Source organism: Tachysurus vachellii, chromosome 5, assembly GCF_030014155.1.
Source record: "Tachysurus vachellii isolate PV-2020 chromosome 5, HZAU_Pvac_v1, whole genome shotgun sequence".
NCBI classification, from domain to species: domain Eukaryota; kingdom Metazoa; phylum Chordata; class Actinopteri; order Siluriformes; family Bagridae; genus Tachysurus; species Tachysurus vachellii.
Window position 1 is genome coordinate 1,431,450 of NC_083464.1, and position 13,301 is coordinate 1,444,750.

Consider the following 13,301-nt stretch of genomic DNA (forward strand, 5'->3'; position numbering starts at 1 on the left):
AGAAACTGTTGTTCGAGAAACTGACAAGTGAGTTTCCCACAAAAAGACTCATATATTTTTGTTGCCAGTCAATGGACATTTTGACTCGTGAATGGACATTTTGACTCGTGAATGGACATTTTGACTCGTGAATGGACATTTTGACTCGTGAATGGACATTTTGACTCGTGAATGGACTGAGTATAATTTCCTCAAGATTTTTGAAACGAACTCTTTTTTTAAAATTTGAGGTGAACTGATTTAATTCAAACTAATTGTGAATGTGAAATTTTCAGTGTGGCAAAAGAACATGATTGTTTAAGGTTTAACTGAAACAGTCACATTGTTTTTATTTTCTTTACTGTTATATAGATATATTGGTTTAATTCTGAGCCGTTTCATAAGATGAATGTTTTTATTTAAATAAATATTTTTGTTTAGTTAAATTGAACGTGTGTCACCTTATCTGTAGTCCCACATGATGACACGATAGACACCAACATATAACCACTCGTTATACTGAGACCTAAAGCATTGGGTGGGAGAACTAGGATCCTGTCTTCCTTAGTCAAGGGTTTGTTATCTGCCCCACAAGGCGGTGGCATATTCACCTCCGCCACACAATGTTTCCACAAGTATTGGCCCCCAGTCAATACACTTTTGTCCAAAAGTATTGGCACCCCACCGGGTATTCACGTGTCGCCCCGCCCCAAAATACTGTTCTATGCAGAATAATAAATAGAATTCCATAATGACTGCGGTTTTGACATGAAATGTCAAAACACTTAGTAGTCACTTTTGTCCAGAAATATTGGCACCCCACCGGGTATTCACGTGACGTCACGTGTAGCCCCGCCCCCAAAATAAGCGAAATCAAAAATTTTGCACAACATGGACGTGTCATATATCAAAACACTCAGCCCGATGAGGGGAACTGCCTCACACGTGTTTTGATCACGTCACGTGACGTCACGTGTAGCCCCGCCCCCAAAATAAGCGAAATCAAAAAGTTAGCACAGCATGGACATGTCATATATCAAAACACTAAGCCGGATGAGGGGAACTGCCTCACGCGTGTTTTGGTCACGTGACGTCACGTGTAGCCCGGCCCCCAAAGTAAGCGAAATCAAAAAGTTAGCACAACATAGACATGTCATATATCAAAACACTCAACCCGATGATGGGAACTGCCTCACGCTGTTTTGGTCACGTCACGTGACGTCACTTGTAGCCCCGCCCCCAAAATAAGCGAAATCAAAAAGTTAGCACAACATGGACATGTCATATATCAAAACACTCAGCCCGATGAGGGGAACTGCCTCACACGTGTTTTGGTCACGTCACGTTACGTCACGTGTAGCCCCGCCCCCAAAGTAAGCGAAATCAAAAAGTTTAATCTTTCATGTCAAAACTGCAGTCATTATGGAATTCTACTTATTATACTGCATAGAACAGTATTTTGGGGGCGGGGCTACACGTGAATACCTGGTGGGATTCCCCATTCAAGTCTATGGGAAAAAAAACCCTTTGAGCTTCCGTATCGGGAATTCCAGAATTCCGATCGCTTATAAAAGTCATAGCACACCTCTACTCAATGAGCCGGTCAATGTGACACCTCATTCATGGGTCTAGGATAAAAGCTGCGGGACAAGTTACGCGCCGAAAAAGTGTCCGGAAGAAGAAGAAGAATAACTAGAACGGATATTTCCTGATGCCCTGCGATGGGTTGGCACTCCGTCCAGGGTGTATCCTGCCTTGATGCCCGATGACGCCTGAGATAGGCACAGGCTCCCCGTGACCCGAGGTAGTTCGGATAAGCGGTAGAAGATGAATGAATGAATGGATATTTCCTGAAGAAAATGAAGAAGAAGAAGAAGAAGAAGAAGAATGAATGGTGCTTGCACATGGCAAGTTCCCCTCATCGTGCTGATTGTTTTGATATGTCACATGCGTATAAGGAAAGTATGTCCAACTATAGACAGGCTCTAAAAGCTGCCAGGGCTGAGCACCTGAGCAAACAGAAAATAACATAGAAAATAACCAGAACAATCCCCGGTTTTTATTTAGTACAGTGGCTAGATTAACAAAACACCAGAAATCTGAACACACTATTCCATCACAGTTCAGTAGTGAGGATTTTATGAGATTCTTCACTGATAAAATCGAAAGTATCAGGAATAAAATAGGTGACACTCAATATATGAGAACAACTAGTGACCCAGTCTCACCTAAAGCTCTAGACACACAACTACAGTGCTTTGCAAGTACAGGACAGGACGAGTTAGACAAACTTATTACAACAGCTAAATCAACAACTTGTTCATTAGACCCCATTCCAACTAAATTACTGAAAGAAGTGTTAAATAAAGCTGGTGAGCCTCTTCTTTATATTATTAACTCCTTGCTATCTTTAGGTTACGTCCCTAAGTCTTTCAAGTTGGCAATTATTAAGCCACTCATCAAAAAACCTAACTTAGATCCAAATGAACTATCAAATTACAGACCTATTTCACACCTTCCATTTATGTCTAAAATACTTGACAGGGCTCCAGACTGCGCCTAAAATAGGTGCATTTGCGACTAAAAATATTAATTTGCGACTGATATTTTTGCATGTTATGATTATATCATTTTTACGTTATGTGCGTGTTCTGTGAACAGTAGCCTATCACATAATTTGTTGTGTTGACGTAATAAAATGAGATGCTGCGCGTGAACATTTCACTGAGTTAGAACGGCAAAATACGAATGAGCAAACCGAGAATCACCTTTCCGCGCCAGAAAAACTATGTCAAAACGAAAAATATAGGAGTTTTTTAAACAATCCTCATCGAGCACCAACGCTGATGACACACCTGCTTGTAAAAAAGCAGGCTCCAGCAGCTGTGCCACCACGCCCGTGAGAGAGAACATATCGCGAAGAGTGCTCCACAGACTTCAGCGTTAACACGTGCAGTTTCTCACGCATGCGAACTGCGTGACGAAAAAGAATGGAAGGATCTAAAAATTAAGTTTAACGCAGCCTATATGATCGCATGTGAGGAGCTACCATTTACAAAATTTACCTCTCAGGTGTTACTTTTGAAGAAAAACGGACTTGATGTGAGTAAAACGTATGACAACGACACAGCATGCGCTGAGTTTGTAGGATGCATTGCAGATGAGCTAAAAGAACATGCACTGACAGATGCCCATACAGCTAATTACATCACCATTATCACTGACTGTGGCACAGACGTTTCTGGGAAAGACAATGTGATTGCATACTGCAGGCACATTTCTGCAGGTGTAGCACTGAACCGGTTTATTGGTTTAGCTGAGCTTGAACACTGCCATGCACATGGAGTATTAGATAAAATAAAATGCTTGTTTAGTGATGCTAAACAAACTGATCATGATTGGTGGCAGAAGAAAATTACAGCCTTTGGAGCAGATGGGGCTGCCGTTAACATGGGTGTCTCAGGTGGTGTAGGTGCTCTTTTAAGAGAAGAAATAGGAGAGCACATTCTTTCCTTTCATTGTATGCCACATAGACTGGAAATAGCCATGCTGGATGTTCAGAAGTCTGTTCCAATGATTGAAAAAATCTATGACTTGCTACAACTAGTATGGAAAACATACCATGCACACCCAGAAAACCCAGCGCTGGTTGCCTCACATTTACCGGGCCCTTTCTGTTTTTATTGCATCTGATGTCACTACAGGCCAGGGTCAATATACAGCCATGCACCTCCACATGCAACACCTTGCTGCCTCATCCAAAAACACTGAAATAAGAGGAAGAGCAAAGCACATCTCTCAACAAATGGAAAAGTTGCCTTTGGTGGTGTTTTGTCACTTTCTCCATGATCTGTTTGGAGAAATCTCGAAGTTGAGTCTTATACTTCAGAAGAACTCCGTTATGCTTCCTCAGGCTATAGCAGCTACAGTATTGATTCCTGTGTTTGTACAATCAAGGGAATGAAGGACAAACCAGTGAGAAATGGAAAGTTGGAGGAATTTCTCAATTACACAAACTTAAATTCAGTTTCTCAGCATGATAATGTGGTGGAGCAGGACAAAGCTCAAAGAGAAAAACAGACCAGAAGGCAGAAGAAAGTGGCCTCATCTGACTAGACTGGCATTTCCTTTCAAAACATACCACTAAAAAGCTGTGATTTCCCAGGTTTCAGTGAAGAACTAAACCACCTCATTGACAAAACTGTTGACATTACAGTTAAGGAACTTGAAAGGAGGTTTGAAATGATGAGAGACAGAGACAACACACAGCACAAAAACACAAAAAAGGCAGAGATCATTCAATGCTTCTCAGTCTTTTGTCATGATTCGTGGCCAGACGACATCCACACTTTTGGAGAAAATGGAATTGACACACTGTTGAAATGGTATCGAGACATCTTGCTGAAAAATGGTTGTGACATCAGTGCTGTGCAGGCTGAATGGAGATTGCTGAAAGCTCTTATAAAAGGACAGTTCTCAGATAAATCTTATTGCAGCTTGTGGGAAGTCCTACTTACAAAAGAGCCCTACTGCACAGATTTCCAGAACGTTTTGCATCTAGTTGAGATAATGCTTGTCCTACCAATTTCGGCTGCTCAGTGTGAACGTGGCTTTTCAGCTCAAAACAGGATCAAATCTAAAGTACGCAATTCACTTCATGTGTCAACACTGGAAGATCTGATCAGGATCAGCACCGAAGGTCCATCACTTGAACAGTTTGATCCAGAACCATGTGTCAAACGCTGGCTTTCTGCAAAAAAGAAGAGGAGGCGGCCAAACTACACTCAGTGGCCAAGTGATGCTGAGATAATTATGGTCGGTGTCACTGGCTCGGATTCTGCATGAAGAGAAATTCTTTTGACAGTAGGGCCTATATAGTTTGTAAGTTGGAAAAGACATTAAGTTCCCACATGAACTTCAGTTCCCAGAACATTCAAGATAAAAATGCTGAAACTGTAAAAGTGGGGAGATGTACACACAACAGGATGAATAAAAGTAAGTAATTTAAAAAAAATAAGTTTATTGTTATGTGGCTCTTAAAAAAATTATTTGGCGCCTGGTTTTCCCCCTATAGGAGCCAATGGCTCCTTAATTGATTTTTTTGTCTGGAGCCTTCTTGAAAAGGTTGTGTCTGTTCAACTGAGCTCCTTCTTACAGGAGAACAATATCCTCGAAGAGTTTCAGTCAGGTTTCAGGCCCCACCATAGCACAGAAACTGCACTTGTGAAAGTCACAAATGACCTGTTCTTAGCTTCTGACCAAGACTGTATGTCACTATTAGTTCTACTTGACCTTAGTGCTGCATTCGACACTATAGATCACAACATTCTCCTAGATCGTTTACAAAATTACACAGGTATTCATGGTCAGGCTTTAAGTTGGTTTAGATCCTACCTGTCTGACCGATACCATTTTGTAGAATTAGATGGTGAACCCTCCAGTTTACTACCAGTTAATCAATAAAACCTCTGCTCTTCTCGATATACTGTACATGCTTCCATTAGGGAACATCATTAGAAGACATGGATTAGTTTCCATTGTTATGCTGACGACACACAGTTATATATCTCATCAAAACCAGATGAAATAACTAAATTGTCCAAATTAACTCAGTGCCTTAGAGAGATAAAAGACTGGATGAGCTGCAATTTTCTGTTATTAAACTCTGATAAGACAGAAATACTACTTATAGGTCCAAAAACCAGTACACAGAAACTCTCACAATTTAACTTCCAATTAGAAGGATGCACTGTTACTAGTAGCTCGACAGTGAAAGACCTGGGTGTTATATTAGACAGCAACTTGTCTTTTGAAAATCATATCGCCCATACCACAAAAACAGCCTTCTTTCACCTTAGAAATATTGCCAAGCTGAGAAAACTCCTGTCTGTATCTGATGCTGAGAAGCTAGTTCATGCTTTCATGACCTCTAGACTGGACTATTGTAATGCATTACTAGGTGGTTGTTCTGCATCTTTAATAAATAGGCTACAGTTAGTCCAAAATGCAGCCGCCAGAGTTCTCACTAGGACAAGAAAGTATGACCATATAACCCCAATTTTATCATCTCTACACTGGCTACCTGTTAAGTTTAGAATTGACTACAAACTGCTGCTACTAACATACAAGGCTCTTAACAGTTTAGCGCCCACGTATCTAACTAGTCTTCTAACACGTTACAATCCTTCACGCTCTCTGAGATCACAAAACTCAGGACTTCTGGTAGTTCCCAGAATATCTAAGTCTACTAAAGGTGGTAGAGCGTTTTCCTATTTAGCTCCCAAACTCTGGAATAGTCTTCCTGATAGTGTTCGGGGCTCAGACACACTTCCCCAGTTTAAATGCAGATTAAAAACTCATCTCTTTAGTCAGGCGTACACATAACACATCCCATTATATTGTGCACTATTACACTAGACTTGCACTTTTTTATGAACAGCAGATATGTTAATCCCTCTGCACTGCTCTTCTCTTTTTCTACCCATGCCGCGACACCCAGACACTGTACCAGCTCCGATCGTCTTCCGTGCAATGAAGTTTTTGGACCTCCACTGAGATGAGGCCGACTCTGTGCGGATCCTGAGGCATCTACAGATCTACCAGCTCCAGTTGGACTCTGTGTTACTAAGAGGAGATCTAAACTCCATGTGATCCCTACACCAATACAACACTTGTCTGACTGTATATTTGTAACCACACCCTCCAGTGTCACCCATATGAGGATGGGTTCCCCTTCGAGTCTGGTTCCTCTCAAGGTTTCTTCCTTTACCAATTAAGGGAGTTTTTCCTTGCCACTGCTGCCTGAGTCACCTCAGACTTGCTCATTGGGGATATATACATACATACATACACACACACTGTGAACTATATATATTTTGAATTTTTATTATATTAATTCTTTATATTACTCCTTATGTTTATCTTCTGTTCCATGTTTATGTTCTGTAAAGCTGCTTTGAGACAATGTCCATTGTAAAAAGCGCTATACAAATAAACTTGAATTGAATTGAATTGGGGGGCACGGTGGCTTAGTGGTTAGCACGTTCGCCTCACACCTCCAGGGTCGGGGTTCGATTCCCGCCTCCACCTTGTGTGTGTGGAGTTTGCATGTTCTCCCCGTGCCTCTGGGGTTTCCTCTGGGTACTCCGGTTTCCTCCCCCGGTCCAAAGACATGCATGGTAGGTTGATTGGCATCTCTGGAAAATTGTCCCTAGTGTGTGATTGTGTGAGTGAATGAGAGTGTGTGTGTGCCCTGCGATGGGTTGGCACTCCGTCCAGGGTGTATCCTGCCTTGATGCCCGATGACGCCTGAGATAGGCACAGGCTCCCCGTGACCCGAGGTAGTTCGGATAAGCGGTAGAAAATGAATGAATGAATGAATGAATGAATTGAATTGAATGTCCATGTTGGGCTAATTTTTTTTTTCACGTGACATAACGTGATGTCACGTGACGTGACCAGAATACACGTGAGGCAGTTCCCCTCATTGTGCTGAGTGTTTTGATATGTCACATGTCAATGTTGTGCAAATTTTTGATTTTCATGGAATTTCCCATTCATTTCTATGGGATTTTTTTTGCCTGCTTTTTCGTCCGCTGTGCAAACATCGTTTGTTGGAACACTTATAAAAGTCACAGCACACCTCTCCTCAATGAGCCGGTCGATTTGACACCTTATTCATGGGTCTAGGACAAAAGCTGCGGGAAAAGTTACGTGCCGAAGTTTTGTCCTGGGCTACACGTGATGTCACGTGACGTGACCAAAACCCTCATCGGGCTGAGTGTTTTGATATATGACATGTCCATGTTGTGCTAACTTTTTGATTTCGCTTATTTTGGGGGCGGGGCTAAACGTGACGTCACGTGACGTGACCAAAACACACGTGAAGCACTTCTCCTCATTGGGCTGAGTGTTTTGATATATGACATGTCCATGTTGTGCAAAATTTATGATTTCGCTTATTTTGGGGGCGGGGCGCCAATACTTTTGAACAAAAGTGACTACTAAGTGTTTTGACATTTCATGTCAAAACTGCAGTCAGTATGGAATTCTACTTATTATTATACTGCATAGAACAGTATTTTGGGGGCGAGGCTACAGGTGATGTCACGTGAATACCCGGTGGGGTGCCAATACTTTTGGACAAGTGTGTATTGACTGGGGGCCAATACTTGTGGAAACATTGGATTGATAGTGTGGAGTTGATAGTTACATGTATTGAGAGTCTCCTTTACATCTACAGAGAGAACAAAAGAATTTTAAGAATTCCCCATTCAAGTCTATGGGAAAAAAAGGCCACTTTGAGACCTGGTACCGGAAGTACCGGTACTCGGATCACTTATAAAAGTCATAGCACACCTCTCCTCAATGAGCCGGTCAATTTGACATGTCATTCACAGGTCTAGGACAAAAGCTGCAGGACAAGTTACGCGCCGAAGTTTTGTCTGGCACAATAGTAATAATGTTGCCATTAATAAGTATGCAGGAGAACAAGAATGTGCTTTAGCAAGCACATTAATAATAATAATAATAATAAGTATGCAAGAGAACAAGAATGTGCTTTAGCAAGCACATTAATAATAATAATAATAATAATAAGTATGCAAGAGAACAAGAATGTGCTTTAGCAAGCACCATTAACTAGAATGTACATTTCCTGAAGAAAATGTGAATGGTGCTTGCACTTGGCAAGTTCCCCTCATCGTGCTGATTGTTTTGATATGTCACATGTCCATGTTGTGCTAATTTATTTTTTTCACGTGACATTTACATTTACATTTACAGCATTTGGCAGACGTGACATCACCTGACGTGACCAGAATACACATGAGGCAGTTCCCCTCATTGTGCTGAGTGTTTTGATATGTCACATGTCCATGTTGTGCAAATTTTTGATTTTCACGTAATTTCCCATTCATTTCTATGGGATTTTTTTGCCCGCTTTTTCGTCTGCTGTGCGAACATCGTTTTTTGGATCGCTTATAAAAGTCATAGTCGAGTGGACATAAAGATTGTGAAAGCTACTGGACCGCTAGGGTACCAATAGTTTTGGAGGCGAGCGGACATGAGCATGTGACGTGATCCGAATACCCGTTAGAAAAGTAATAGAAACACACTTCAGACCAGGGTCTACAACATATCCGAATTTGGTGCATGTGACTCGAAAGCCCTAGGAGGAGTTACTATTGATAGATTTTTGTCTAAGCTTAAATAGGAAATCAGAATGTTGGTGTCTACAAAGCGACATAATAATCATTAGACCCTAATTTAGCAGGGCTCTACATAAATATGATTCCTGCTTATATATTCCAAGAGATGTTATAAAAAAACCCTGATAGTTACATAAACCCACACTGACCTTTGGGGTCATCAGGGTGTTTTTTTTGGCAAATGTGAGCCAATCATTTATGTTCTTTTTGGTTAGCAGTAGTTTTTCCTTGCCCCCCTTCCAGAGATAATAATTTTGCCCAGTTTCTTTGTAATGGTGGACTCGTCGCTGACCTTATCTCAGGAATACAAGGTCTGCCATACCTTAGATATTCAGCTGGGTTTTTTTTATATTACTACCAGGATTATTGGTCAATTTTGGAGCAATTTTGGTTGGTCATTATTCAACATGGCTGCCAGTAGTAAAGCCTGGGTGTGTAAACACACCTCACTGTTCATCTGTTTACTGATTATGTTATAAAAGTCTGACATCCACTTCTATATAAATATATACCATTTTGTTGTGTTTCTTGTAGTTCCCTGGAAGTCTCATAGATATTTGTTCCATGGATTTCTCCCCCTTATATGTTTGTTTTTCTCATTCCTTCACTGCACTAAGTAACTAGTTCTAACATTTTCAAATATGTAACAACAAATACCTGTGTGCTGACACACCTGCAAAATAACATATAAATGCTCACTGATCTCGAGGCGCTGCATTTTCACCTCATGCTGATCATCTTCTTCTAAAGGAAAAGGTAAGTACCCGTTAGTTTAAATTACTTCCTTGAATATAGAGTGGAACATACAAGTTAAATAGCTGCAGCAATGTTTTAATGTGTTGTACAAAAAAGAAATAATCTGCCCAAAATATCCATCAAAAAAATGTAAACATTATTATTATCAAAAGAGAAATATGACAAGATCTAATGTTGCATAAGTTTTATGTTTGTTGCACAAATTAGTAATGCTATAATTATATCTTTTATTTGTCAATGTATTTTATGAAAGTTCACAACAAAATGAATTCAGGAATCATCGCCCTGCTGTTGCTCCTGTCTCTGGCATTAGCCAATTGTGGTAAGCTGCTTTTTATATTTTTTGTTTTTTATCTTTTCTTTCTTTTCTTTGTATCTATTAATATTAGATTTTAATGTTTTATGATGAAATGAAATGAAATATTTTCTTCACTGATCTTCACTGTTTGATATATTCTACCATACCTTAACTCTCACTTTGACTGCAAATATGTGCCTTAAACCCATCTCTGTACTCAATTCCTACTCTCGCAGGCACTCTCGTCCACAGAGCAGAGGTCACAATCCCAGTAACCTCATCTACCCTCCTCTGTTGTGTAAGTCTCAAACAGTGGTGGTAGGTGGGCTCTGGAATTGCCAGTCTGCTGTGAAAAAAGCTGATTTTATCTCTGCTTTAACTTCCCATTACTCCTTTGATTTTCTTGCGCTAACAGAGACCTGGATATCCCCACAGAACACTGCTACACCAGCTGCTTTATCCTCTGCCTATGCTTTCACTCACTCACCACGAGAAACGGGCAGGGGTGGTGGTACAGGTTTATTGCTGTCAAAGAAATGGTGCTTTACACCTCTCCTCTTGTCACACTTAACCAACTCCTCTTTTGAATTCCATGCCATTTCAGTTACCTCTCCAATCAACCTTGTTATCATTGTTGTTTACCGCCCTCCTGGTCCCCTGGGTGACTTCCTGGAAGAAATGGACACACTGCTTAGTGTTTTCCCTTCCGATAGCTCCCCTCTGACGCTGCTTGGTGACTTCAACCTCCCCTCTGACAAGCTACATTCTTCTTCCCTCCTGTCTCTTCTCGACTCATTCACCCTCACACTCAACAGCTACATCCCCACACACAAAGGAGGCAATGCTACAGACGAGGAGGCAGCTACAGACGTGGCTGCTACCCCACTACACGTCTCTGATCATCACCTGGTATCCTTCACCATCACTCACCCTACCCTGCCTAAAACTACCTCTCACCCCCTTTGCTCTTACCCGCCGCAACCTTCACTCTGTCTCCCCTTCTTCTGTAGCTTCTGGCACTCTTTCTTCCCTTCCGGATCCTGTGTCTTTTTCCTCACTACCATTGGACTCGGCCACAGATACTTTCCTCTCTTCTCGTTCCTCAACTATGGACTTCCTCTGTCCTATGTTCAAGAAAACTTCTTGTTCTGCTCCTTGGCTTTCAGATGTGCTGCGCAACAATCGAAGAGAGCTAAGATCATCAGAGAGAAACATCTGCTCCACGCAGACTCTCCACTGGCATCCCACAGGGCTCAGTACTTGGTCCTCTTCTTTTCTCCCTGTATACTCACTCTCTTGGTGAAGTTATTTCCTTACATGGGTTCTCTTACCACTGATATGCTGATGATACACAACTTATCTTCTCTTTCCCACCCTCAGATGCCACAGCTTCTGACCGGATCTCAGCATGTCTGGCAGACATTTCATCATGGATGACTGCTCATCTGTTAAAGCTCAATCCTAACAAAACTGAACTGCTGTTCATCCCAGGTGATTCATCCCCAGGTCATGATCTTGCTATATCCTTGCACAATGATCTGATCTCCCCTTCAGCCACAGCTCACAACCTTGGGGTAACCATGGACAATCAATTGTCCTTTTCCTCTCATGTTGCTAATGTGACTCGCTCATGTCGGTTTCTTCTCTACAACATTAGAAGGATTCGGCCATTTTTGTCCACACAGGCTGCTCAGGTACTTGTTCAGTCTCTTGTCATTTCTAGACTGGATTACTGCAACGCACTGCTGGCAGGTCTACCTATGAACGCAATCCGTCCTCTGCAAATGACCCAAAATGCAGCTGCCCGGCTTGTTTTCAACCTGCCAAAGTTCTCGCATACCACCCCGCTGCTGCGATCCCTCCACTGGCTTCCACTAGCTGCACGCATCAGATTCAAAACACTGATGCTGGCCTACAAAGCCAAAAATGGACCAGCTCCCTCTTACCTCAAAGCCCTCATCACTCCGCGCACTGCACCCCACACTCTCCGATCTACCAGCACTGCTCGACTGGTTCCACCATCTCTCAGGGTAAGAGGCAAGTATACTACAAGACTCTTCTCTGTACTGGCACCAAGGTGGTGGAATGAACTTCCCCTAGAGGTCCGGACAGCTGAGTCACTGGCTATTTTCAAGCGGCGGTTGAAGACCTACTTATTCAGGAAACACTTCAACTAGCACTTCTTTCCTTATCTTTTGCATTTAAAAAAAAAAAAAAAACACCTTTGATACTTTTTCATTGTAACTTTGAACAAATGTTTTAAACTCATGGTATCTTGAGTATGTAACAGTGAGCCAGCATTAATGTATTCAATTCTAGAGATTTAAGCACTTATGTACGTCACTCTGGATAAGGGCGTCTGCCAAATGCTGTAAATGTAAATGTAAATGTACTTGAATGCAGCGTACTGTCTGAGGAGATGCTTCACCATTATCAATATAACTTAGATATTCAGAGAGATCATGGGTTTTAAAGTTCCTTTAAGTTTTAGACTTAATCTTAAACTGAAATGAAATTAAAATGATTTTTTTACTTAGCACTGCTCAACTCTGTAGTATACAGTTTTGGATAAGTAATGATTTATAATCACACTTTCCAGGTTAATCATTATGTCACCCAGGTGAGTCTGGTTCCTCTCAGTGTTTCTTCCTCATGTCGTCTCCAGGAGATTTTCCTCACCGTCCTCGTCTCTGGCTTGCTTATTACAGACAAACCTAAAGCTATATCTGAATTTCTATCTCCAGATGTGTAAGAATATAAATAACATTAATGTACATTAGGCTGCATGAAACTGTTGATGACCAAACAGTTGTCTGTAGTAATTCTAATTCCGATTCACATGAGATAAGGTATCTCTGTATATTGACGTATTTATTAACAAATCAAAAGCACTTTTATTTGTCTCTCTGGATAACGGCCATATTCTGTAATTGTTAAAGTAAACACCACAAAGATCAGCAGTAACAAGTTTGTAAAGTAAACTGAGCTCATGGAGTTTCACTTGACTAAAAGTCCTCCTAAGTGTCTTCATACTGAAGGAAAAACACAAGAGCACTTTT

The 13,301-nt window shown here is 41.3% G+C and overlaps 1 protein-coding gene across 1 annotated transcript; it reads left to right on the forward strand.

Annotated features, from left to right (window-relative positions):
- Positions 1–9,762: 9,762 nt before the first annotated feature.
- LOC132845235 (uncharacterized) lies at positions 9,763–12,099 on the forward strand. Its single transcript, XM_060869153.1, has 2 exons — positions 9,763–9,944; positions 10,198–12,099. Exon 2 carries the CDS (start codon positions 10,435–10,437, stop codon positions 11,677–11,679), a length of 1,245 nt encoding a protein of 414 aa, XP_060725136.1. The 5' UTR covers positions 9,763–9,944; positions 10,198–10,434; the 3' UTR covers positions 11,680–12,099.
- Positions 12,100–13,301: the final 1,202 nt, after the last annotated feature.